The sequence below is a fragment of the Cuculus canorus genome, chromosome Z (genome assembly GCF_017976375.1).
Source record: "Cuculus canorus isolate bCucCan1 chromosome Z, bCucCan1.pri, whole genome shotgun sequence".
NCBI lineage: Eukaryota > Metazoa > Chordata > Aves > Cuculiformes > Cuculidae > Cuculus > Cuculus canorus.
In genome coordinates, this window is record NC_071441.1 from 11049774 (window position 1) to 11076118 (window position 26345).

The following is a 26345-nucleotide window of genomic DNA, read 5'->3' on the forward strand; positions in this document are numbered from 1 at the left end:
TTGTATTGTATAGTATTTTAATTTTTTCTAGCAGTATATAATTTTCATAGCACACTTATTTATTAGGTGCTGGACACCAGTGTGTTGTGTGCAGTGTAGGACAGGGCAGAATAGAATTTAAAATTTTGTAGCTGTAGTGGTCTGATATTTTAAAAGGAGCAATTGAATGGAGCATTGAACATAGAGCAAATTTTATTAACTGCGCAAACTGAAATCTGGAATTACTCTTCTGAAAGCACTGCTGTTAACAGTTCCCTGCAAATTAGTAGCACTGGTTTTGTTCAGTTTTGTTAGTCATCTGTAGCTCTGTTTGCGGAAGTTTTGAATATGTTGGCAAACTTATGTTTTAATATAAAAAATAATTTTATAGTTAATCTGTTAAAGAAGTATGATAAACAAAGAGTTGTCATTTTAACTGTGTTTATGAGAACATTTTCTTTTAATTTGCTGCTATATTTTGCTGCTGCAGAGTAAAGGAATTTGGAATTAGTCCTTCGGACATTCCCTTCTCACAGGGTAGTGGCAGTCGCTCTGATCTCTCTCCTTCCTATGAGTATGACGACTTTTCTCCTTCAATCACCAGGTCTACTTCATTCTATACATGGAATCTTTATTTTTAAGTGTTCTTTTTGGCTAATGTAATTTTACAGACCAACCTTTCATTAGTCCCCTTGCCTTGAGTCACACATACTTTGTTTTTATTTTGTTTGGCAGGTGATGGTTCTGCATGATCTGCAATCATCTTCCCAGTTTTTTGTTCACCCTCCTTAAACATCTACACTTTGTATCCAGGCTTGCTACTTTCCTTCATACATTTTTTAAAAAATGATGATATCACCTTTGTACATTTAGTGAACCAAATCTGAGAGTCTGTGTTTTGGGTAATTGGAGTATCTCAAATTAAAAAAGAAAGCCATTTTCATACATATATGTTTTTAAAACTTCATCTCTCTGAAGATGAATGAGAAACAGTTTTCATTGTAGTAAGTAGTACTACTTGAAAAAATGATTTTCCCTAAAATAAAAAAAATTATGTTCTAAACCAAGCATTGAGATACTTGCAGATACCTGTGTGGGGTAACTTGCTTTTAAATGGACTTTTTTTTCACAGAATGGTTATTAGTCTTTAAACAGTTTTCATACTGCAAGAGCCTAACTTTTTATTAAGGTATTTTCACTTTTGAAGTTATTTTAATTAAAGAATCTTTTCATTCTCTGAAATACGTGGTGGCAAATTATTATTTTGTTCAGAATTCTTGGTGGATTTGCCTGTAACAGCGAGTGGGATACTGATTGACTAACTGTACAAGCACAGTGTGTGCACAGAAAAAGAAAGACGGTCGTGTTTAGAATGCTGACTGATCTTTTCCTTCAAATACTACACATTGTTAAGGAGTTAATATTGAGGGTTTGGATGTTTTTGTCCTCTTAACTGTAATAAGTAGTGAGATTTCAATCAGAAAACACCTCTTGCTAGAAGATGAACTGTAATCTTTAAGCAAGTATTTGCAATTCAATGGTCTGTGCTTTATAGGAGGTGGACTAACAGCTTTTTGTCACTGAAAGTACATTAAATTTGTGAAGGTGACATCATCATCCTTATTAAATGAATTAATTGCATATAAACCCATAGAGCTTTTATTTTTAGTTGTGACTCTGGCACAGGAAGTTGCTAATTTACAAATGAAACATTTTCTGCTGGTAGGGTGAAGGAGCTGACAGTCGATCCAAGTGCCACAGGAGATATCCGTCCCATTATACATCATGCTCCCAATCAGATCGACGACTTGGAGACACAGTGGGGTGTGGGGAGCTCTCCACAGAGGGATGATCTCAAACTGCTTTGTGAACAAAATGTGAGTAGTTTGCAGTGTTGCACAGGAAGAGTTGATGATAAATACAGTGGCAGAAGAAATCCAGAGTGACGTGTATTTATAGCCTGTCAGCAAGAGCATTAAGCCAGTACAGAATGCCTCTTCACATTTTCACTTTGTAGTATTATGTTCATTCCCATCCTGAAAAATACCAAACCAAAAAACATTCCTGGAAGGGTGAGTGGAGAGTATTTTTTCTTTGTCTTCCCTGCTGATTAGGGTTTTTAATGTCTAGGCAGGGTCTGTTCCAGGCTCTTCTGTTCTTTAGTGTGATTTTTTTTTTTTTCCAGTATAGCTTTGTATTCTTTTAGGCAGTTAGAAGCATAATAAGACACTTATCTGTGTTTTTGAGAATTATTTTCCTTGCATGCAACACCCATTTCAAGTGAGTCTGCCTTTCCCTGCATTGAGAAATCTAGCTACTCACTATTCCTCTTACCGGCATCCTGATTTCCATGGGGTAAAATCCTAGTGCACTGTTTGGGAGAGAGCCACATCAAGTTCCCAGCATGTGTCCTTAGGCTGCAGGAGTTGGGAGCTGAGAAGCATCTTCTAAAGGGCATTTCCCCTCGTTGCTGATTATCAGTTGTAGTTGTGGTTCCTTAAATGCTCAACAGGCATGAAAACTCAATTTGTGGAAATACGATGAAAGCTTGAAAAGAAAAATCCCTACTATCGTATCTTATTTTTTGCAAGACTCTGCCTTCTCCCACACCTCATCATGGTGTCTGCTGTATTTCTTATTTCAGTAACTGGCTCTTCTTCCAAGACTCTATTTTATAAGAAAATGCTAGTGATTCCTTGAGCTTCCCACCTGGACAGTCCTTCCAGACAGATACCCTTTCATATTATACTTTTTCACTGTTCATGTGGAATTAAACTAAGCTTTACGATATGTTTTAAAGAGGATTTTAGAGGCATCGTATAAAGAACGCTACTGTTGCTAAAACATTAATTACAGCCTACTTAGCACTTTCTCGTTTGATTGTTCACTTTTCATTTCTAAAGAAGCCCTGTTTGCTCCAGTTTGTAAATCCATGCTGTGCATTCTTCTAATGTATTAATCACTATGTACATTTTAGTTTTTTCACTTTCAAAACTTTTCTCTAAAGGATTAATTTAATTTTTATTTCCTGAAATGTATTGAATGTAGTTGTTGTTTTTCTTTTTTGAAAATAATTGTCTGTCTATTGCAATATGCACAACAAAAGCCCTGACAGAAAGCCAGAGTTTTCTATAGGCATTAAAACCTAATAGAAATTAACATTATTCCCTTGTGAGTTCCTCTTCCCACTATTATAACTTTTGTTTTTAATGTGGAATATTCTGTTTTCCAGTATTCGGTAGGATTAGTACTGAAAATCTTTAGTGAGTATGACCTAAATCTAGCTCTCTGAACATTTTTAATTCATAACTCTCCGCTTATTTCTGGACATTTTCCTATTAGAAGTATTAAGTTCTATTTTTGACATGTTCTGCCTTCTGCATATTTCTTGTCATATTCTGTGGCGAGATGGATCATGTTCAACATATTTCCTGCAGCCACAGTTCTTTTCAGACTAACAAGCTTAACCATTGTTTTTAGGAGGAGGAAGTTTCTCCGCAGTTGTTTACTTTCCATGAAGCTGTGTCACAGATGGTAGAAATGGAAGAACAAGTAGTAGAAGACCACAGGGCTGTCTTCCAGGTACAAGATGGAGCTCTGCTTTGTTTTATCCTAACCCAGAAATCCAGGTTTTCCCAATGAAAATATATACTTTAGAAGATGTAGGATATAATCTGGTCATTCTGCTACAGTCAGGCATTTCCCAATTATTCTATTATGCTAAACTTATAGTAGCAAACAAACAGGGACATATATGTAAGCACTAATCTTTGTCCCCATGATAAAAAAGAAGCATATTTCTATATCATCCTAGAAATTAGTAAAATTTTCCTTTTATTCTAAGGATTCCTAAGCATTCCTAAGTAAGTGTTCAAAACAGTTGCTGTTTACTTTTTGCTATTTTTACTGTTTGCTACATTTTCTGTTGTAGTCCTTTCCCAGCATTAGTGACTGCTTTTTCTTTTTTCCTAGTTGCAGGGAATTTATTCAGATTGCTCTTGAAATGTGCAATTTCACTGTCTAATCCTATGCTAAGACTGACAATTAATAGTAATGTCTCTATAAGCACCATTTCCATCTCCCTCTTAAGATACTGCAGTACTCCCTCCAATCTGAATATCCTTTTGTGACACCTTCCTCTGAGGTATTGAGACCCAGAAGAGACCAAATTATTTCTAACTATGTGTTTGCTTCCTTTTTACAGATACATAAAGGTTTTCACTTGCTATTAGTCAGGGTCTTTGGAAGGAATACTGCCTATGCAGTGTAATGCTGGTCGGTGCCGTGGAGCCTTTTACATTCACAAAAGAAATCGTAGTAATAAATATGAGTTACTGTTTTTCAGAAGGAAATGTGAGTTGCTTCTGTTCGTAACCTTAGAGTCTTTAGGTAGGCTGTCTGCTGCAAGAGAAGAGTAGAGCTTTAAACATGTAGGCAATACACACATCTCCTTAATATAGGATGGGTATCTAACTTAGTGGAATGTTGATGTGTGTTCATAATGCAGTAGGATGCTAAATAACACATTTTACTGCAGATACAGAGATTTAGTTATTATGAAGCATTAGCCTTGAAGTAAAATACACAGAACTGTGAAAGTCATATGCCATATGCTGTGGCTGTGTCCTAATGCTTGCAGCTTCTGGAGAGACAAGTGGCATTAGCTTAAGATGTTACTGCTTCTGTGTGTCCATCTGGCCCTCTACTAGAGATTATTGTTCCTCCCAGCAGTCACTGGAGAGAAACGTGTCTGAGCCTCAGCTCCCTTCCTTCGTAGCATGGCTTGTTAATTTATGCTGTGGGTGGAGCTGAGCTGTGCCAATACAAAATCTACCAGCTGCACCAGGCAGAAGTTGTCTTCTGTCAGCTTTCTCTTGGAAGCTGCTGATAACAAAATATCCTTCCCTAACAAAAATGCCTAAAATAGATCAATGGAGTGAATCATCCTTTAGAGATGTTGGTCTTCCTTTGTGTTTTGAAGGTATAAGTTTACATTAGATGAGATGATTCCTATCCCAATGTGAGCTCTGTCTGAAAGCCAAAAAACATACATGGGGTTTGGCCTATGCATTCAGTATTGCTTGGGCCACTAAGCACAGAGGGAAAGACATAATTTTAGTATTTCAGGCCCAGCATTCACAGAACTGTCAGCTCCCTTTTTTTTTAAAAAAAAAAAAAAGACTATTTCCAATGCTACCAGTCTCCTGGCCACAGCTTTGCATGGTTCTGTAAGCTCTAAGTGTCTGGTTGCATTCTTCTTTGCTGCAAGATACTTTTTATTTTTTCCTCTCTTTTTTGTAATATCTGTTGTCCAAAGACGATGAAGAACTGCTTCAACCAACCTTTGCAGTACTTTTATCTGTTTGGGGAGTTAGCTCATGCAGCAGTGAGCTTAAAATAGCCCTACTCTTATACAGCTTCTCTCAAAACCGGTTTTGATTATGCACAGAACTATCTTGTCTTCTTGAATGTAGTAATGACATTATCATTACAGTGAGTGGCAACCAGCCCATACTTAAAATTGAAGCCTGACTTCAGAGTTTGATACCTGCCTAAGAAGACATACCATGACATAAAGTTCTGTTCTCCAAGTTTCTCGGCTTTACAAGCAGCTAATATTCTTAATTTGAGAATTGGAGTAGCTAGGTTTACCTCTTGCTGGTATGACCACTGGAATTAAGAAACAATGTAGAAAACATACAATTTTGCTGAATTAGGAATAAAGTTTCAGTTTAGTTCTGTAGTCTGTTAGGTGACTAGACCTGTCACCTAGTGAAAATGTGAACTAGACCATAGTGAAAATGTGGCCACCTTGAGAAAAGGCCTAATTGAGCTTTTTGTCTTGAAACTTGTCTTGAAACTTTGCTAATGTATCTAGTTGGTTTTTTTAACTTTTATCTAGGAATCTATTAGATGGCTGGAAGATGAAAAAGCTCTTCTTGAGATGACAGAAGAAGTAGACTATGATGTGGATTCTTATGCTACCCAACTTGAAGCAATTCTAGAGCAAAAAATTGATATCCTGACTGAACTTAGAGGTAAATGGCTCTTAATCATTTTTGTGTGCATTATTAGAAGTGTGTTTTCATATGCCACAGAGACTCACAGTAATAATGAGGAGAAAAAAATTGTGTGATTATGTTTTAGGGTTTTTTCTCCTCTTATGCTGTCCTGTGATGTCCTGTGGAAGGAACATTTATTCTACTGCTGAAGAACAAGTTCAGATCTGTGCTCAGTTCATCCTAGTTTAAAGGAAAAATCTCTGCTTTTACCTCTAATAATAATTCTTAGTGGCCAAAATTTACTCTTTGACTTGTCTTCTAAAATTGGCTTGCCAGGTTGGTACCTCATGGAGATGAATTTTTCATTTCACTAACTATTAGGGCTCAAGGAGGCATGCTATATTTCACTGGTAAAAATTCAAGAGTAGAGTTGGGGCCTGAGGGGTGCATTTTTATTATATTACAGGGGAATGGAGTGGGATAGGAATAGAAATGTAATAGGATGCCACATTTCCTTTCTTGGGTTTCTCCCATTTTTCTTGTAGTGATGACGGAAAAAATGAAAGACACATTTATCTATTTACAGGAAATACCTGAAAATTTAATCACAAATGCTTTTCATATTCATAGTAAAAAACGGGGGGGGGGGGGGTTGGGGGGGGTGTAAGTATTTGCTGGGTTTTAGATTGCTTAGATTTGACTGATCATACAATAAATACAATTCTGTATGCCCCTAAGGGTGGTTTGGGAGCTGCTGGGAAGGGAGAGTATGTATGTGGTGTGTATCTCCCTATACTCTTCAGTTAGAACCAGAATTTAAGTGTGAACAGGTTACATGCTGGGAATGCAATTGTGCAGTTTCCAAACTTATCCTGCCTAGAGACAGGGTAGAAGCTAAGAAGGGACTAAGTTGCTAAGCAACTTGTTTTTGTGGTGAGTATTGAATTTAAGCTTCTTTCTGTCCTCTTGTAGTTAGTAGCATCGGCTATGTTTGTGGAGGAATGGATCTGTGTTGAACACAGGCACATCAGTACTCATTCTCTCTTTTTATTAAAGATAAGGTGAAATCTTTCCGGGCAGCTCTGCAAGAGGAGGAACAGGCCAGTAAACAGATCAACCCGAAAAGACCACGTGCCCTTTGAAATGGGCCTTTGCTGCTAAATGAATCCACGAACCCATACTGCTGTAGCACACATTTGTTACAAAACCCAGTGGCCGTAAGAACTCAACTACTTGAAAGCGTAAAAACGTTAGAAATGTCTGTGGAAATGTCCTGTTTCTAATTCACCTGAATGACATTTTCAGTTTTGTGTGAAATGCTCCTATGATGTCTACAAAATGCTTCTAGACCAGACAGCACAACCATGCAGGGTTCAGATCTGTGAAGCACTTTGTTTTAAAATATTTCATTTATTCATATTGTGAATTTTATGTTTGGAAATATTTGCCATGTTTTTAATAACGGAGTAAAACTGTGGCCATTAAAATGTCACAGTATTTCCTTTTAACTATGTTCAGTTTTGTTACAAAGACCAGCTGTGCAGTTTTAAATTGTGTTTGTGTGCATGCACACCTCACTAGTGGTTGTACATAACTTCTCTTTCACAGACAGCTGTGCTTACCTCTTCCCATTCTGTGCCTTGATGAAGGCTACTTAACCCTAGATGTCCTGTTTCTGAAGCACAGCCTTAATAAACAACATTCCTTATTTGTCAATATGAATTACTTTTAGTGTGTGTACACTTCTAACGTGTTTTGAGAGTTTTTATTTTGGTGGCTAGTTTCATTTCACAGGATGTGCCATATCATTTGAATAGTAACTGCAAGAGCTGTTAAGCGTGGACAAACAGCTGGACATTCCATCTTCCTTGTAAAAATCTGGAATCTAGATTTATTTGAATACCATAAAGAATGGTGATATAATTCTAACATTTTCTCTGTAATAAAAAAAAAATTTAAAAAAAACCACACAAAAATATACATTAGTTGATGTATAATAAAAGGTAATGTTTTAAGTGCTGAGGAGAGTTGTATCTTAGGATAATGCAGATATACAGTATGTGGTATGGTGTGATAATGCTGTCAGAGTACAGGTACGATCTGACCTCTGCGTATTGACAAGATAACTGTCAAATATTGGGGATCTAGTTAAATACATGCATATTGGCCTTTTGTGTACTGTTAAAATTTGGCTTTTAATGCATGATAAACTTACATGTACATTAACTGTAGTTTGTAGGTAGTTTAAGTAGCTCTGTTGCTTTAAAAAAAAAGTAGCTAATACCTATTTTTCCCTTTTGTACAGTGCCAGTATCTGAAAAGTGGCGTAAAATTGCATCATTTGAGGATTTTGCACAATACCTCTACCTAGTGCTAACAGAAATCCCACAAGTACCTGAATTCTCACAAATGACGCCGTGTGTATCGGCACTTTTTAGATGGTGGCACTCAAGTTATTTTTGCAAGTCAAGTATCCAAAAAAGATTGACCTCTAATGTAGGAACTTCTTGTCAAATGAAGAATTGTAGACCTCTCTTAAGAGTTCTCCCTGTTTCCAGGAGTTTGTATCAGCAGACTTTCCCTTGGAACTGTTTAAAAACTACTTTTGGAATACAAGCCTGTTTGTTTGTGCCAGGCCTCCTCGAGGAAAATAAAGGGAAGGCAATGAAAAGAGAGTTAAATGAGCCATGAATTCTTGTAGTGTTTAATGTTTGTATCACCCCTAGGAAGGTAGGCTTTGGGAAGCTCTTGTTGCATCATGATTAAAATTAAAAACAAAACAACCCTTCTGTGTGTAAACATGAAAACTGAAACAATGTAGATTTTACATAATGTGTTTAATAAATTAAGCTATTAAATGAACTACAGATGAGATTTTACTTCTATTGAAGTTTCTGTTGTGGTTTGGGAAGGGTTTGTCATTGTAAACACCTGAGTTACACTTCTGAAAAGGCCCGATTTCAGAATGAATATCTACTTCTGGAGCTAGGTCTCCTATACAAATTTCTCCTAGAGGAAGAATCATTTAGGTTGGAAAAGACCTTCAAGATCATCGAGTTCAACCAGAAACCTAACACTGCCAAGACCAACAATAAACCATGTCCCTAAGCACCACTTCTAACACATCTTTTTAAAATACTTCTGGGGTGGTGACCCCACCACTTCCCCAGGCAGGCTGCTTGACAATCCTAGTGAATAGTTCCCACTATCCAGTCTAAACCTCACCCCTCTCGTCAGGCTCCCTAGGCTACTTCCTCTTGTCCTACTGCTTATTACTTGGCAGAAGAGACCAACACCTGTGTCGCTACAGCCTCCTTTCAGGGAGCTGTAGAGAGCATCAAGGTCTCCCCTCAGCCTCCTCCAGATTAAACAGCCTCAGTTCCCTCTGCCGCCTCCCACAAGACTTATTCTCCAGCCCCTTAACCAGCTCTATTGCTCTTCTCTGGACACACTCCAAGGACTTCAATTTCTTGTAGTGAGGGGCACAAAACTAAACACGGTATTCGAGATGCGGCCTCACCAGTGCTGAGTCCTGCTGGCATGCAATTTCTTATGCAAGGCAGGATCCTACCAGCACCTCCAGGTCCTTTTCTGCTGGGCAGCTTTCCAGGCAGAATTTCCCCAGCCACTGCTCTGACTTTATTTGTGCAGCAACTCTTAGAAGAATTATAACACATCTTTCTGAGCAGGCAAGAACGTTGTCCATCACAGTTCAAAGGAAAAAACACCACCTGGAAAGCAGCAGCTTTTGTTAGCAGGTGATAGTACAGGTTATTGTATAAAACCAGAGGGTTTCTTTCTAAAGAACCTCTGAAGACTGAACCATCCAACATGAGAAATACTATTCCTCCATGAAAGCCTAAAGTCACAGCCACGCTGTGGTTTAAATACAGCGGGTACCAAAGAGGAAACGAAGGACAGAGGCAGTTAGATTTCAGCAGATTTTTACTTGAAAATGACAGGTCCCATCAGGTAGCAGATGCAAGCTGAAATTTCATCTGCTGCAGGGATGAAAGACAGCCTTTGTGACAGGGCTGTAAAGGTCAGACCTGCACTGATGCTGAAGCAGTGAGAAGATAACTGACAGCTGGCTACGGCACTTGAATTCCCGTAGCTTCTTGCTGTGATGGATTGGAATTACAACAGGACTCAGATAAACTTGATTCTTGTCCTTGCATATTTAAGTATGTGCTTTTGAATCAATGACGTTTAAAGAATTGACATTGAACGTGTATAAAATGAAGTTGTATCTCAAGGTGAGTTTTTGCTAATTTGCCTCTTCTCCACTTATTGTGACCTTATGGAAAGAAGCTATACGTGGAAAGATGACTTACAGTAGATCACATACACCCATGCCTTCACCCCTGTGTGATGCTACAGACTTAGTAATAGTTACTGTTTTCCAGAATCATACGACAGACCAAAGTGGGTTTTTCTTCTGACAGCTGCTATGCAGATCTAATACAAACTTCTTGGGAAAATTCTGCCTTGCCCTTATTAACAAATAAATAACCTGAACTATATGAAGGCACTTTGGTACTCTTTCTGTCAGAACACAGGCATGCATTGCTCCAAGTCTCACTGACAGCTTTGATCTATGCTAGAACTCCTCCTCGTCTTGAAGGTTGAAGTAACTTTGGTAAAAAAATTGCTTAAACTTACAGTTGACAAAAAAAAAAAAAAAACAAACCCAGCCCTTCTATGTTTATGAGCGCTGGCCCTTTGGGTAGTTTTCTGCTGGCTGCTACAGTGGTTTGATGGCAATAAGGAGATGGTAAAGGAGATGACGATGTTAGTTTTGGCTACCTCAATAATCCTTTTGCAAACAATACCAAGCCTGCCCACAAGATAAATGCTCGCTTCTGAGAAAATACTGGGATTTTTCCCAGATAAGCAGATTACAAACAGTTTGGGAACATGGGTAGCTAGCAGAGGACAAGTGGAAGAGACAAGCATTTCAAATCAAAAGAAAGTGTTTAAATACGCTTTAAAACAAAGAAAGAAAGAAAATCCCCAACAAATGGAATGACTACCACTCTTGTTTCTGTTGCCTGTACTAGACTTATGGGTTATACTGTTTAGTACTATGCAAGAAAATACCGAGGTGAAGTGTGTGATCACATTTCAGTTATGACAGCATCAACCCATGTTATTAGGAATATTTAAAGACACAGTCATATGGACGTCCAGCACCTCACTTCAGTCATAAAATAATTCATCATTGTTAAAATACAGAGCAGCAGCTTCTAGCCATCTCTCTGTGATAAAACTGCATGTAAGGTTTTACTAAGAACCAGAGTGTGTATGCGGTATTCTGTTCTTTCCTTTGGTGAGAAAAGGTGATTGCAGTCACTCTGGTTTAGGTAAGACTTCTGTGACAAAATGCATCATCTTTCATTCTTCTAGTAGGATCTATGAGAAATGGATGCCTTCTGAATTGAAGCCATGCAGCAGTCTGAAAGAGTAAAATATGTGCATTATGATTTCTACCAATTTATACTTCAGCTCAAGGCATTTCTAAGATGTGCTGGCTGGCAAAGTACACACAAAAATAACATGAAAGAAGCCATCCCTGTTCGACTGCCATAAAGAATTGCTACAAATCTTAAACTACAAATTATTAGCAGATGTGCCATTTTAGAGAAGCAGGTGTATTTTCAGTAAAGGTAGCTAATACTGCATCCTACCAGGTTTACTATCTTTCTTTGAAGCTGTATCAATTGCCACACTGAGAAACAGCCACCACAATTTTTATCTTAAAGTAGGAGAGGATTAATGTTGCCACTTAAATTAAACTGTCCAGAAGTAAGAGCAGAATATATCAGTTAATTAGTCAAATTTCCAAATTATGCTATAGACTAAGGCCTAATCCTCAAGACAGAGAAGGGCTGTGTAAGTCTTCAGGGAAATTATAATAACCAATCCTATTATTAGAGCATTTTAACAAGCGACATAGACGAGTCTAGCACACAAACAGCAGAAATAGGGATCTTTAGCTAGTTGCTTCTCAGAACTGTAAGCAGCACTTAAAATAAATATAGGGTTTATTTAATTTTTTTTAGCGTTTGTTCGTGTTCAGGACTGGAAGCAAGAAGTGCCTGGTATTGAAAGGAAAGCAGAGTTAGTACTATTCCTCTGCAACCCAATACTAATTTGTTTTACATGGGTGCAGATGCAGATAGATTTTGAAGAAACTTAAAAAGGAAGTCATAAAGAAAAAAAATACCTAATGAAATCATCTATATCCATTGAACGTGCTCGTTTTTCAGAGTAACCTGTATTTTTTAGGACTGTCTGTATTTTCTCTGCGATTTTGAAGTTTTCGGGTATTTCCTGTTGATAGAACACAGGATACAAATTCATAGCATTGAAACAGGTTAACTTAAATCATCTATTCCTTTCTTGCTTTTAGTTCTTGTTTCAACTGACAAAGATAAGCTTTTTGTTCTTCTTGTATGGGCTGTTGTATTTTATTCTTGTATCTGATTTTTTTTATAGCTCAGCTCATTCACTGTAAATTAATTCTTATTAGATTAGTAAAAGTCCTTGAGACCTGTACAGAAAATATAACATACTCAGCTTTCAGCTTTTTCACTGTAATTTAGCAACCCTTTTAGATTTAGATAAAAGTTCTTCCCTCCCTCAAGTTCTCTCAAAAAAAACTTAACATCTTATACTTTTCCATGTTAATGTTTTACTCTTATAAAAATCAGTATCTATGTCACAGTACACGGAAGAATAATTCGGTATATTAAAAAGTAACTTACTGTATTATGTAAGGAACAATGAATTCTGTAATTATGATCCAGCAACTGCTCTACAGCACTTGATCTGAAAGAAATACAAGTATAGAATGAAAACTGAGTTTTAACTAATTTTTTTACTTGACTGGTTGTTAATCTTTAATATAAAAAACTGTAACGACTACACAGCACTGTTCTTTTTAAACAGCTGCCTAGTCTTTGTCTAAAAGAAAAGCTTGTGACTTCAGCATAAATCCTCCACCATGCTTTATGCCAGACTGTTCTGGCATGCATGTAACACTACTGTGCATCTGCACAAAAAAAGCTGGATAACTGGATGGACTCTCAAACTTTGAAAAAGATTTCCTTTAATATATGTTACTTACTTAAATGCTGCAGACAGGGTCTTGTTTTTCCGAACAAAGGCTATCCTTACTAGACCATCCCACTCCTGAAATTAAACATTTCCAAATTTACATAAGGGAACGTACAGCTACTACAAACAAAACCAGTCACTAGTGACATGACTAGTGAGTCACAACTGACTATTTCACAACGATATTGAACCCAAAGAAAAATATTACAGGAAAATATCTTTCTAAACAATACAAACCCAGTTCTGTCTTGGACAAAGCAATACAAATAGAGGAGAAAATATTTCACCCACAAAAACATTTGAATTGCTCTTTTTATGCCTAGGCACTACTGGCCAGACAATAAGTGATGAAAAAGCAGATACTTGAGGAAAACATGGCTAACCTTGGGCAAGGCTGAAATAGCCTTAATGATCAAAGCTTTTTAAAAATTAACTTTAAGAACAGTATCTTGTGACATCTGTCTTCTGAGATTCTACACATTCATCTGAATGCAAGACTTCTCACAGATCCTCCTTTGATCATAACCAACAAAGTCATCAGCCAGAAGGGTCTCTTGGAGATGCAAACCATGATGGAAGTGACACCATTACTGGCAACTCTCTAACTGACAGGGAGATGGTACCTCAGTCTTGTCAGAAATACTGTAAACAAAGCTGCACCTCAATTGATGGCAGCACATTCGGGCAACATCGTAACATATGCCTGATCAACAGAGCAATAAGCATTGAGGAATTATGTAAATATAAATGGATAGCTGGTACTTACCAGGGAAAACAGAACATGGAACTGAATAATATGCCACAAACAAAATTAAACTGTTATCACCAGTATGTTACATTGTTACTAGAATATACCATGCTCACCTTGAAGTTGATAGGTGGTGGTGGGTTCTTTGGCTCTATTCTGACAACGCTGGATTCAACTTTGGGAGGAGGCCTGAAGTTGTTCTTTCCAACCTGTTAGTCAGGAGAATTCAGGCAGCTGTATGAATAAACAGCAAATCCTCATACTCCTACGAACACTCTTCTAACTTTGATAGCTGTTAGCTAACATAGAACGACATACCTTCATCAGATGGTCCACTCGAGCTAACAACTGAGTATTAATAGAAAGTCTGCAGTACAGTTTAGTTCCTGGTTTTGCAACCAAACGAAGTGCAAATTCTCTTTGAAACATAAGTATTGCACACCTGAGCATAACAGAAATGTGAATATGAATTTAAGTAATCAACTTCTACATCAAAAGCCAACTAACACATGGAAAACATGGGATTTGCCTCAGCACACAGAAGCAATAAGTTTGTCATAGAAAAACACCCAAACCTCTGCCTTAACTAGCTCAGAATGTGTTAAACAAAAAAACCCCACAAAACTTGGCAAAATCATCTAAATGTCTTTAAAGCTACGACATAATTTGATTTTTCACACTGCTGGATCAAGTTCAAAGAGACAGAAGTTAGCATCAGGATTTTGTGTCTGACTGTTAACAAATCATTTTGAATAATTACATGATGAATCCTTCAAATACCAACTCTTTGCTCCAGAAATTGACCAGTAATGTTACTGATGTCAGTGCTTCAGTGACAGAAATCAAGACCTGCTGACATATTGAACAACACTCAGACGTATCTGAGCAGTTAGATTTTGGACCAGACAGTAGGAAGTGTCTTGGCTCTATTCTGACAATACTGGATTCAACTTTGGAAGGAGGCTGGAAGTTGTTCCTTCCAACCTGTTAGTTAGTTCTACCCTTTGCACCCTTCGTTTCTAAGGTAGGAAGGCATATGAAATGCTACGACACCCTACTTATCCCTAGAAAAGCAATTAGTTACACTACTAGTGTAAACAAGCACAACTCCTGTTTTCATCAGCTGGACACTCACTGATGCAAAGACTACATTGCTATGAACTTATTTCCATGAACTAGCAGTTTTTGTATTACAGAAAAATTCTGTTGCAGCTCTGATCCATCAAACTGGTATTTCAAAAATTTTTTTTTAAAAAAAAATTATTTGTGAATATTTTGAAAACTTTTTTTTTTTCCTATCAGGTAATACAGAGCTTTGTTCTTTCACATACCTGAAAAAAGGTCTATGAAGCAGTAGCTTGAAAACAAAAGGTGAAGAAATCTGAGGAAAAGAGCAATAATATTAGTATCCTTTCTGAGGATTATCAGCTAAAAAGTAAAAAGTTTTGCCATGTTGTTTAGCCCATACCTGGTAAGGCAAGTTGGCAACACATGCATCAAAGAACGGTAAGTCTGTTTTCAAGACATCTCCAACCTTGATTTCAAGTTTGTTTGCCAGACACCTGAGGGAATGTACACTGTGGTTATCCTGACGAAAACACATTCATAAAGTTTTTGGCAAGGCAGCTCCTCTGCTTTAAGTGCTCCCCGTTTCCACAGTTGATACTTACGTGCCCTGGACTCTCTTCTGAAGTTCACCAACAAGCCTAGGGTCAATTTCACAAGCAATAACCTGAAAACAAAGTATATATTTGCAACTTCATAAACTCCTAACCTACATAAAAATTTCAACTGTGAAAAATCATTGTATCTATTGCAGCAGCTTTAAACAATCCTTACAAATTCCCTACCAGGCTATGTACCTTCCTCCCTCCTCAAAAACACACGGGACTTAAAAATGCCTAACAGCAGTATAGTTTTAAAAAAAAAGTCCCAAGATTTACACAAACAATTTAAAACTCTTACACAGATGTTAAGAAAAATAGCCACAGAGCAATGCTACTGAATTCAATCAAATAGTTGAAGATCCTTCTGTTTGCCATAATGTAAGCCACAATATGGTTTTGAGCTTAGGAAGGTGTGCGGGAAGTTCATGCTTACTTTTTTTACTTTCTCTAACAACTTTACTGTCAGGTTGCCAGTTCCTGGACCTACTTCCAGAACGACATCTGTGCGCCGTAGGGCAGCCTAAAAAGAAACGGCATTTCAGTTAATTTTCCTACAACTGATTTCAAGCAAACATTCAATTTGAAAACAAGAGGTTTGTGCAGCTCAGTAAAAGCTTCTGAAAACTGCTGTCAGAGGAGCGCGAAAGGAACGAGATGAAACTTCTTGTTAAAACGTGTGCCTTAAAACTCACTTCTTGTGAGCCTTAAAGCTCACTTATGAAAGATCTTTGGCCCAGGGTAGAAAAATAAGCGAGTGACCACGTTTAGAGTGGAAATAAAGAAGCAGTGCGAGGGGAATAACTGCAGTGCAGGAGGGAGGCTCCTCCGCAGCCACAGAAAGCGCATGTTAGGGGAAGGGCCCGGCTAGACCCCCTCCTCAGCCCTGCACCTTCTCGATGATGCTGTTAACGATGAGCGGGTTCTTCAGGATGTGTTGGCCGGCGCTGGTGTTGAAGAGGACGCCTAGGGCAGAGACAGGCATTACCTTCCATTACTTCTGGAAAACGCCTCCAGAGGCTTCCCCCCTCTCCCGAGGCCTCCCCCGGCTCCCGCTCCCCGCACTCACCCGCAGCGCGGCCCTCCCGCCGCGGCGCCACGCGCGCCTTGGGCATAGCGGCCCCGCGCACGTGGCCGCCGTCCCTCCAGGGCCTCGGCGGAGCCCCCAGCGCCCCCAGCGGCCCGGCGGAGCAGCCGCACCCGCAGCGCCCCGGCGGAGCCCACAGCGCCCCAAGCGCCCCGGCGGAGCAGCCGCGCCCGCAGCGCCCCCAGCGCCTCGGCGGAGCCCACAGAGCCCCCAGCAGCCCCGGCAGCGCCGCAAACCACCGCCCCCAGCTCTGGCACGGGAGCGCTAGGAAATGATACATGGCAGCGGTCTAAGCCTGTATATCTGAGAGTGATACACGCTTTCATCATAGAATCATAAGGTTGGAAAAGACCTCTTGGGTCATCGAGTCCAACCATTCCTATCTGCCCATCTTTTAAACACCTCCAGGGATAGTGGCTCTATCACCTCCCTGGGCAGCCTCTGACAGCGCCCGATGACTCTTGCTGTGAAAATTTTTTTCCTGATATCCAGCCTGAACCTCCCCTGGCGGAGCTTGAGGCCATTCCCCCCTTGTCCTGTCCCCTGTCACTTGGGAGAAGAGGCCAGCTCCCTCCTCTCCACAACCTCCTTTCAGGTAGTTGTAGGGAGTAATAAGGTCTCCCCTCAGCCTCCTCTTCTCCAGGCTAAACAACCCCAGCTCTCTCAGCCGCTCCTCATAAGACTTGTTCTCCAGCCCCCTCACCAGCTTCGTTGCTCTTCTCTGGACACGCTCCAGAGCCTCAACATCCTTCTTGTGGTGAGGGGCCCAGAACTGAACACAGTACTCAAGGTGCGGTTTCACCAGTGATGAGTACAGGGGCAGAATCACCTCCCTGGACCTGCTGGTCACACCTTTTCTGATACAGGCAGAGGTGTCATTGGCCTTCTTGGCCACCTGGGCACACTGCTGGCTCATGTTCAGTCGGCTGTCAACCAACACCCCCAGGTCTTACTTCAGCTTTGAGCTAAAGTAAATGTGTATCTGAAAGAAGAGCAGGTTTACAGACATCCTGTAAGATAACCTAAGGAAGCCGTGAAGTCATATCGCTGCACTGCAGAAAAGCACCATTCATTTAAAAAAGGAGTGAGGGGAGACCTTTTCACTAGAGCGTGTCCAGAGAAGAGCAAGGAAGCTGGTGAAAAGGCTGGAGAACAAGTCTTGTGAGGAGCGGGCTGAGGTAACTGGGGTTGTTTAGCCTGGAGGAGAGGAGACATCACACTCTACAACTGCCTGAAAGGAGGTTGTAGAGAGACGGTGCTGGTCTCTTCCCCAAGTAACAGGTCATAGGACAAGGGGGAATGGCCTCAAGCTATACCAGGGCAGGTTCATATTAGACATTAGGATAAATTTCTTCACAGAAAGGGTTATTAAGCACTGGCACAGGCTGCCCCGGGATGTGGTTCAGTCACCACCCCTGGAGGTGTCTAAAGATGGATGAAGTGTTAGAGATCTGATTTAGTAGCAGACAATAATAGTTATGAACGATGATCTCAAAGGTCTTTTGCTACCTAGCAATTAATTGATTGATTGATTCATTGATTCCCCTGTCCCCTACAGTGTGCTTTAACCTCCAAAAAGTGATCTCAAAGCACAAATCTTGGCGATTTCTGCGTATGAGGCAACAAGATGCCCAGAGCCCTGTCTCAGTACAGCTGGCATGCTCTCACCACCAGTGCATGATATGATCATAGAATCATAGAGTGATTTGAATTGGAAGGGACCTTAAAGATCACCCAGTTCCAAGCCCCCTGCCAGGGGCAGGGGCAAGTCCCACCAGACCAGGCTGCCCAAGGCCCCATCCAACCTGGCCTTGAACACCGCCAGGGATGAGGCAGCCACAGCTTCCCTGGGCAACCTGTGCCACTGCCTCACCACCCTCACTGTGAAGAATTTCCTCATGTCTAGTCTAAATTTGCCCCTCTCCAGTTTATACCCATTGCCCCTAATCCTATCACTATAAGCCTTTGTGAACAGCCCCTCCCTACGAGACTCACAGAACGGTTTGGGTTGGAGAGGACCTTAACGACCACGCCACAACTCAGGCCCCCACCGCCCCCCGCACCCCCACCGCCCGGCCCCGCCCCACCCCTCCGGCCTCGCGCGCGTCGCGGGTGAGTGACGTCACGGCGCACGCCGCAGCGGCCGCGGCAGCGCTAGTCGCAGCTCGTGGCGCGAGCTTCGGAGGGGGCCGGGGTCCTGGCGGCCGCCGCCCCGCGGTGAGAGCGGGACCGGCCCCGGCGCCGGGGGAGACCCGGGCAGGGGAGAGGCGGCTTCCGCGCGGGGCCGGGCAGCGTTCGGGGCAGCAGCGCCGCCCTGCCGCGGGCCCGGGGCAGCGTGGCCGGCGCTCCCGTGCCGGCCTCTACGCACCGCCCGGAGAAGGGAGCTGCGCATCGCGTGGCCGTAGGTGCCTCAGCGCGCTTCTCCGAGTCAGAAGGCAAAAAACATGTTCCAGGGAGCTGCTTCCCGGGGTCTCGGTCCCGTGGAGCTGTTTCCTGGTGTCTCCTTGAAACAAGCGTTCAGTCTGAGTAGAGTTGATGGGAAGGCTTCAGGGGAATATGAGATGTTAAGTCGCCTGGTTTGCGGACAGAAGCGCTCTGTTATAGGAGAGAGCAAGTTTTGACCTTTGTTGAAGGTGGTTACTTTTTCCCTACAGGTTAAAAAAAAGTAGCCGAGGTTTTACTGTAATAACAGATACTTCGTGGAATCAAAGGCAGGGTCGAGTGCCGCAGCGGTGAGTTGTTTCTCCAAGTTGTTACCTTAGAAGCCAGCAGCATGTGGAGTGTAGTGATAGAGCGGGGGCTGGTGGTTTTAAACTTAAAGAGGGGATATTTAGTTTAGGTGTAAGGGGAAGCCTTTTTGCTCTGAGTGTGGTGAGGCACTGGCACAGGTTGTCCACGGAAGCCGTGGATGCCCCATCCCTGGAAGTATTCAGGGCCAGGTTGGATGGGGCCTTGAACAACCTCATCTACTGGGAGGCGTCCCTGCCTCTGGCAGGGGGCTTGGAACTGGGTGATCTTTAAGGTCTCTTCTAGCCCAAACCATTCTGTGAATGTGTGTAAAAGATTAGAACCTAGCACTAAATAGAATACTGATACTGTTTTCAGCTTCTGTTTCTATCTGCCTTGCTTCCCACGTCTCATAGATGGAGCAACCTCTGTAACGTATTTGCTGTGGCTTTCAAATCAGCATTCCTAGTATGTGAGAACTACCTTAGTCTTTATGAGTAGCATGCTTCCTGTGGGGTTCTTTTTCTTGAAACTTCATTGTGACATTAATTTTTTTCATTGCTCTCTGTTTTTATTCTGTAATTCTTTCATCATACCCTTCTGCTGAAAGGCGGTTAGTAGCATGCGTATAAATGATGTAATAGTGGTCTTTGTAACACAAGCTGTCATAGAAAACTTTAAAGCTGTGTCATTAGAAGAAGTTTTTATCTGTCCTTAGACTGAAATGACATAAATCCGTTTCACAGCTTGGGAGTATACTGAAACCTACATGTCTGTCTCAGCTGTTGCACACTAGTTTGTTATAAACTGTTCTGTTGTATCTTTTTGAACATGGGTTAAAATGAGGTGAAGTAGGAAGAAATTAAAGAAGTGACATTGGTATTGTGAGACTGGTCATCCTACAAGCTTATTATTAAATGTTAGAAAGATTCTTTTGTTGTACTTGTGTACCCTTTGGCTCTTTCTGTTGTTGATACTGAACCCCGTAACAGAACTTCTTATGGCTTATACCCAAGCAAATCTTTGGAGAAGTCCCACTGTCATGTTCTTACTGCCTGTTCTTTCTGTTAGGAGGTTTTGGTTAGTGTGGTGCTTTCCATTTAATCTGAAAAGCTATTCTTCTCAGTATTTTTAATTTAATCTGAATTGCTTCCCTTAATATAATTGTCAGTCTTGCTTACTGCTGTCCTTTGTTGCTGTGTTCCTCCTTGGCCTTTGTTCTTTTATCGCTTATGTCTTCTGTATGCTATTTTTTTCAGACCTATGTTTTAGTTTCAGTGTTGCATTTTTTGTAAAAATAAAGTTGTAGAAGTTCTATTCTTATGTTTCTGCCAGTAGCCATATGGGAAAACAAAAGTAACTCTTTCCTGCTTAGGGATTTTAATTGGTCTTCTTTATCGTGGCTTAAATTGGGGGAAGTACCGACAGCCTTTTTCCTTTGTGTAAAGGAAAATTAATCTTGTTTTTGAAAAATCTTGGTCATGCCTAACATTAGTCATTGTGGTGATTGCAGTCATTGGTGTAGTCGCTAGTGCTTCTTAGTTGTAACTTGAATAGCCATATACTGGGAATTCTTTTGATTTTTTTGTTCTGTAAAAATGCTAACATACAGCAGGATTGATTTAGATACTTTAATGTTAGAAAAGAGACTCATGGGAAAGTTTATAGGAGGCTGGAGAGAGACTGGTATAACTACCAACTGTACCTGAAAATGGCAGTATACTTAAAAGCATTTCTAATATCTCATAGCAATATCACTATGATGCTAGCGTTAGTGGTACTTGTTTCAGAACCTGACCTGTAAGTGATGCTTGTGGCTTTTCAGAATGGAAACTTTGTTTTTCCCGTTTCCTTTAAAACAAATGTGCTGTTAAAGAGCCTTAAGTTTCTACTTGAACATCCCAGGCTGCAGTCTGTAGCTTTGTAGTTGTTTATTAGTTATGTAATCTGTTAACAAGAATTGTTTGCCTCTGTCTGCTTTATAAGCACCCTTCAAGAAGTCAGATTTAAGTGTCTACAAAGTCTTCCCTTAGCTTCCACTCTGCTGAACAAGTCTCCGGCCTCTTCTCAGAGGTAATTTGCTGTAGACCCCAGACCATCTTAGTAGTTCTGGCCTCTCCCCAGTTTCTATACTTCTTTCTTGAACTGGAGAATGGGAGAAGTAGAATGGCAAAATTGAAGACCATATTCTAGAAGCAGTCTTGAATACTGCTGTGTAAAGAAGGATCATGACACTGCCGCCTTCCCCTTAAAGGTAGCCTAGTATATATTTGCATTATTGTCAGTGAGAACACATTGTATTTTGGGTTATATATGTACCACTTTGTATCCTTCTGATTTCATAGCATCTTAACTGAATCCATCATTTCACCTCATTACCGGGGAAAATAATTTATTGAATACTTAACAAAAGATAATGAAAAAATATACAGAACTAATTGTTTGGATATGAATCACAGAATCATACAATGTTTTGGGTTGGAAGGGACCTTAAAGATCACCCAGTTCCAACCCCCCTGCCATGGGCAGGGACACCTCCCATTAGATGAGGTAGTTCAAGGACCCATCCAGCCTGGCCTTGAATACTTCCAGGGATGGGGCATCCACGGCTTCCGTGGACAACCTGTGCCAGTGCCTTACCACCATCATTGTGAAGAATTTCTTCCTCATGTCTAGTCTAAATCTTCCCCACTCCAATTTATAGCCATTGCCCTTCATCCTATCACTACATGCCCTTGTAAACAGTCCCTCCCCATCTTTCCTGTAGCCCCCTTCAGGTACTGTAAAGTTGCTATAAGGTCTCCTCGGAGCCTTCTCTTTTCCAGGCTGAACAACCCCATCTCTCTTAGCCTGTCCTCGTAGCAGAGGTGCTCCAGCCTTCTGATCGTGTTTGTAGCCCTCCGGGTTCCAGAACTGGACACAATACTCCAGATGGGGTCTCATGAGAGCAGAGCAGAGGGGCAGAATCACCTCCCTTGACCTGCTGGCCACACTTCTTTTGATGCAGCCCAGGATACAGTTGTCCTGGGCTGTGAGCGCACATTGCTGGCTCATGTCGAGTTTCTTATCAGTCAGCACTCTCAAGTCCTTCTCCGCAGGGCAGCTCTCAATCACATCATCCACCGGCCTGCATTGGAACTGCCGACTGCTGTGACCCAGGTGTAGGACCTTGCACTTGGCCTTGTTGAACCTTAAGTGATTCATACAGGCCCACTTCCTTAGGTTGTCCTGGTCCCTCTAGATGACATCCCATCCTTCTGGTGTGGCCACTGCACCACATAGCTTGGTGTAATCTGCAGACTTGCTGAGGGTGCACTTGATCTCATTGTCTATATAATTGATGAGATAATAAACAGCACCGGTCCCAGTATCGACCCCTGAGGGACACTGGTTGTCACAGATCTCCATCTGGACATCGAGCCATTGACCACTACTCTGAATATGACCATCCAACCAGTTCCTTATGCACTGAACAGTCCACCCATCAAATCCATATCTCAAATTTAGAGAGAAGGGTATTGTTGGGGCCATGTCAAAGGCTTTATGGAAGTCCGGGTAGGTCACATCCATTGGTTTTTCCGTGTCCACTGCTGCGGTTACCCCATCGTAGAAAGCCACTGAGTTGGTCAGGCAGGACTTGCCCTTGGTGAATCCGTGCTGGCTGCCACTAATCACCTCCCTGACCTCCATGTGCTTTGACATAGCTTCTAGGAGGATCTGTTCCATGATCTTTCCAGGCACAGAGGTGAGGCTGACAGGTTGGTATTTCCCAGGGTCATCTTTTCTACCCTTTTTAAAAATGGGCACAATGTTACCCGTCTTCCAGTGCCCAGAGACTTCTCCTGATTGCCATGACTTCTCAAATATCCTGGAGAGTGGCTTGGCCACCACATCTGCCAATTCCCTCAGGACTCTGCGTTGCATCTTGTCAGGTCCCGTAGACTTATGTATGTTCAGGTTCCTGAGGTGTTTGCAAACCTGATCCTCCCCTACAGTGGGAGGGTCTTTACCCCTGGTCCCCTTCTTGTCCATTGACCAAGGAGGGGTGAGGAGAGGGTTATCTGAGCCAAAAAAGTTGTTGAGTACCTCAGCCTTCTCATTGGCTGTTGTTATGGGGTCACTATTTTCATCCATCGGTAGGGGTATGCTTTCTTTAACCTTAATTTTATGGGTAACGTATCCGTAGAAGTTTTTCTTGTTAGTCTTTATTTCCCTTGCCAAGTTGAGCTCCGGCTGTGCCTTGGCTTTCCTGAACGCATTCCTCCACAAGGGGGCAGCTTCTTTATACTCTTCCCACATTCCCTGTCCCTGCTTGCACTGCCTGCGCTGCTCCCCCTTAATCTTCAGGTTGACCAGTAGGTCTCGACTCTGCCACGATGGTCTCTTCCCTTCCCTGTCTGGTTTCCCACACCTGGGGACCGAGAGCTCTTGCACTTTATGGAAAGCAAGTTATTGAAAGTTGTTATACTACATGGTTTGAGGTCCAGAAAAGTGAGGTGTGGAGGTGTTTACTGATGAAATTCTTTGTTTTGTTCCCTTGCAGATGTGTAACAATTCTTGATTTGTTTTTGTAACTGACATGTGATTGTAAGATTTGGATGTATTTCAGTGTTATGGGAAGAATACCTGGATACTCTTTTGCCTGTACCAAAAGGTTTGACTACTCAGGAAAGCTGTTCAACTAGCATGATGGAATGTTTAAGAAACTTGGAATATTCACTGCAGTAAACTATGTATGCAGATACTTTCTTAGAAAGGGAATTAAAGAATGAAGAGTAGAAAAGAAATGAGAGTTTTGTCAGCAAAAGGGAATGAACGAGTTTGGGAGTGGGAATGGAAGTGCAGGATATTGGATGGTAATGATGAGGAGCTTGTACTGGTACTTGTGGTTTCTGAAGAGACCATCTCATTGTGCTAAGGGGTGGCATTTGACTTGTTGCTTATCTTCTAGGTGTAACCGATATTGGTGTTTTTTTTTTTGTCAGCTGAGACATGAGGCTATGCTATTGTCTCAGTTCTGTGCATAGTCGGTGAGATATTCAAGAGCAGCTTTTTGTTGTGTGTGATTAGGCTCATCCCTCACACAAAAATAAGTTCTGTCATGGCAATAGAGCCATGCTTTGATTTGCATCTGACAGTATTGGACATTTTCTAGTTGAAGGGATTTATTTTTCCTTGATGTACTTCCTAGTTATTATAGCAATGGGTATGAACCACAGCAAACCAGCAGAAAGCTAGCAACATTCCTGACGTTGCTCAGTGTTTTTTGTAAAGACATGGTCTAAGGTTAATTAGTAAAGGCAGGAAACTCTAGTCTTACCCAATGATCAAACTTGGAAATTCTGTCTATTGTGGCTTGAAGAGCAGATCTGCTAAGGTCTTCCTTCTAAGCAAATGTTGCTTATAAGGTTGATAGACTCTACGAATGTATCTATACGTGCTTCATAGCTGTGAAGGTACCCAAAACCAGCAGCTACTTAAGACTCCGCTCTTCTGTTTCTTCTCTAGGATAGTCTTGTAGAAGTTGTTCAAGAGTGAATTAAGCTCTAGAAGTACATAACAGACTGTAGAGAAAATCTGTGTTCCTGTCATGTAACCCATCTGTGGTGTAACCTGTGTCCCTCTCTGTCTTTGCAGTGCAACAGCAAAGCCTGACTTGTAAGAGGTGAAAATTGTCTATATCCCACAATATTAGAGGAAACATTCATGAGCCTTTGCTGTTCTGTGGGGTCTAACAGCATCTGTATATGCTTTGTGTAAATTATGATGTGAAGAAGCCCTGATGCATCAGTTAAAAAAAAAGATACAAAAAGGACAGTAATGGAGAGGTTGCAACAAATTAGGTTTGGACATGGAGACATCTGGGTTTAAACTCCTAAAATACAACTGTGTTCTCTCTGCAGGAGTTCATTTCACAAAGGCATCTGTACATGGCAGTAATTAAACTTGTGTTTTGGGAGGTTCCCGTTAACACGAAATATGAGCTGATGCGCTCGTTGAGTCAATCATCTTTACAGAGTGCATACAGAGGATAAGTTCCCAGCAGAAAGCCTGTTGGTAAGAAGTGAGTGTGAGGAGAGACTTGATCAGAGTTGAAAGGACCTGTTAGGATCTGAGACTGTAATCAGTTGATGCTGTTGGAAGCCCGTATTCCTTCCTCTCCTGGCACTTTTGGCGTCTGTGGAACGGTATGCTCGGATGGCTTGACTTTTAGGCTTGACTTCCCTCTCCTTCCCTCTTTTGGGGGCAGTTCTTAAGTTGGCTGTGTCATAATATGTAAGTTTGCTTTAAGTTCATTTCACATTTTGACAAGACAGAGAATCAAAAGAAGAGCGATAGACAGGATTAGATCCCAGAAACTTGCAGTTTTGCTTCTAGCTATTAGTCTTACTTGCATGTTCTCTAGCTGACAGGAGTGCTGAAGCCCTCTTGATTGTGTGCTTTTGTTTTGTTTTTCTGTACCTGTATCTGGTAGTTGATTGCTTTTAATTTTTTAAAATGTAAGAAAATAATTGCTTTTTTTCTCTCTAGTGTTAGGATTGATTTTTTTGAAAAAAAAGGGAGTTGCTAGTACCACAGCACTACATTTTGCTGGGAAGGGAGTTACCTTGTGTTACCTAAATGTGGCTAACCTAGTGTTACCTAAATGTGGCTACTTATTCACTCTGACAGTTCTGGAAAACACCCTAATATAAAGTCATGGATCTCCCTACAGTTGTCATAGTGTTTATTAACCTTGCAGTTTGGCGAGCACCTTAAGCAGGCGTAATCCAGCAGCATTGCTGAAGAAGCAGTGCATGTATTGCACAGTGAAGAAACTGCTTGCATCTGTTCTGCCTGCTTTTTTATGCCTAACACATTTATCTGTCGGTCATTGTGATGTGGAAATGAATGCGGAGCTTGATCCAAACAAAAACCTCCTTCCAGCTTCAGGTATTTAAGATGTGCAGGGACAAGCAGTGAGTCGTACTGTTTATTTTGATGATAAGACTGTTTGAAAGTTAGTTTTACTTCTCAGT

General features: G+C 41.1%; 3 protein-coding genes across 12 annotated transcripts in view; 2 read left to right on the forward strand and 1 right to left on the reverse strand.

The window, feature by feature from the left end:
- The window catches only part of KIF2A (kinesin family member 2A), a 59548-nt gene extending 51602 nt beyond the window's left edge, over window positions 1-7946 (forward strand). For 2 of the 7 annotated variants that reach the window (XM_054053761.1, XM_054053760.1), the window contains exons 17-20: window positions 1706-1856; window positions 3460-3561; window positions 5882-6017; window positions 7038-7946. In XM_054053761.1, coding sequence (XP_053909736.1) covers window positions 1706-1856; window positions 3460-3561; window positions 5882-6017; window positions 7038-7123 — 475 coding nt within the window. In that variant the 3' untranslated portion in view covers window positions 7124-7946. The other 5 variants (XM_054053758.1, XM_054053754.1, XM_054053757.1 and 2 more) reach the window with 5 other exon arrangements.
- A 230-nt stretch (window positions 7947-8176) lies between these two features.
- DIMT1 (DIM1 rRNA methyltransferase and ribosome maturation factor) lies at window positions 8177-16894 on the reverse strand. The gene is made up of 12 exons (XM_054053762.1): window positions 16582-16894; window positions 16405-16478; window positions 15949-16035; window positions 15519-15580; window positions 15317-15410; window positions 15180-15229; window positions 14167-14290; window positions 13965-14057; window positions 13111-13175; window positions 12749-12812; window positions 12208-12314; window positions 8177-11436 (listed from the first exon to the last, which is right to left on the reverse strand). The coding sequence occupies exons 1-12, from the start codon at window positions 16877-16879 to the stop codon at window positions 11394-11396; spliced, it is 1161 nt and encodes a 386-aa protein (XP_053909737.1). The 5' UTR covers window positions 16880-16894; the 3' UTR covers window positions 8177-11393.
- A 1815-nt stretch (window positions 16895-18709) lies between these two features.
- The window catches only part of IPO11 (importin 11), an 87774-nt gene continuing 80138 nt past the window's right edge, over window positions 18710-26345 (forward strand). For 2 of the 4 annotated variants that reach the window (XM_054053750.1, XM_054053753.1), the window contains exons 1-2: window positions 18710-18816; window positions 19254-19331. The gene's annotated coding sequence lies outside the window, so the exon portion shown is untranslated. Of the gene's footprint in view, window positions 18817-19253; window positions 19332-25318; window positions 25384-26345 lie in introns of those variants that run through there. The other 2 variants (XM_054053751.1, XM_054053752.1) reach the window with 2 other exon arrangements.

Excerpts from the sequence above, each read along its gene's own strand:
- DIMT1 (XM_054053762.1), bottom strand. The coding sequence starts at position 16,879 with ATGTATCATTTCCTAGCGCTCCCGTGCCAGAGCTGGGGGCGGTGGTTT. Across the intron at positions 16,036-16,404 it reads TTAACAGCATCATCGAGAAG|GCTGCCCTACGGCGCACAGA; the intron begins GTGCAGGGCTGA and ends GTTTCTTTTTAG. Across the intron at positions 15,230-15,316 it reads TTGCCAACTTGCCTTACCAG|ATTTCTTCACCTTTTGTTTT; the intron begins GTATGGGCTAAA and ends TCTTTTCCTCAG.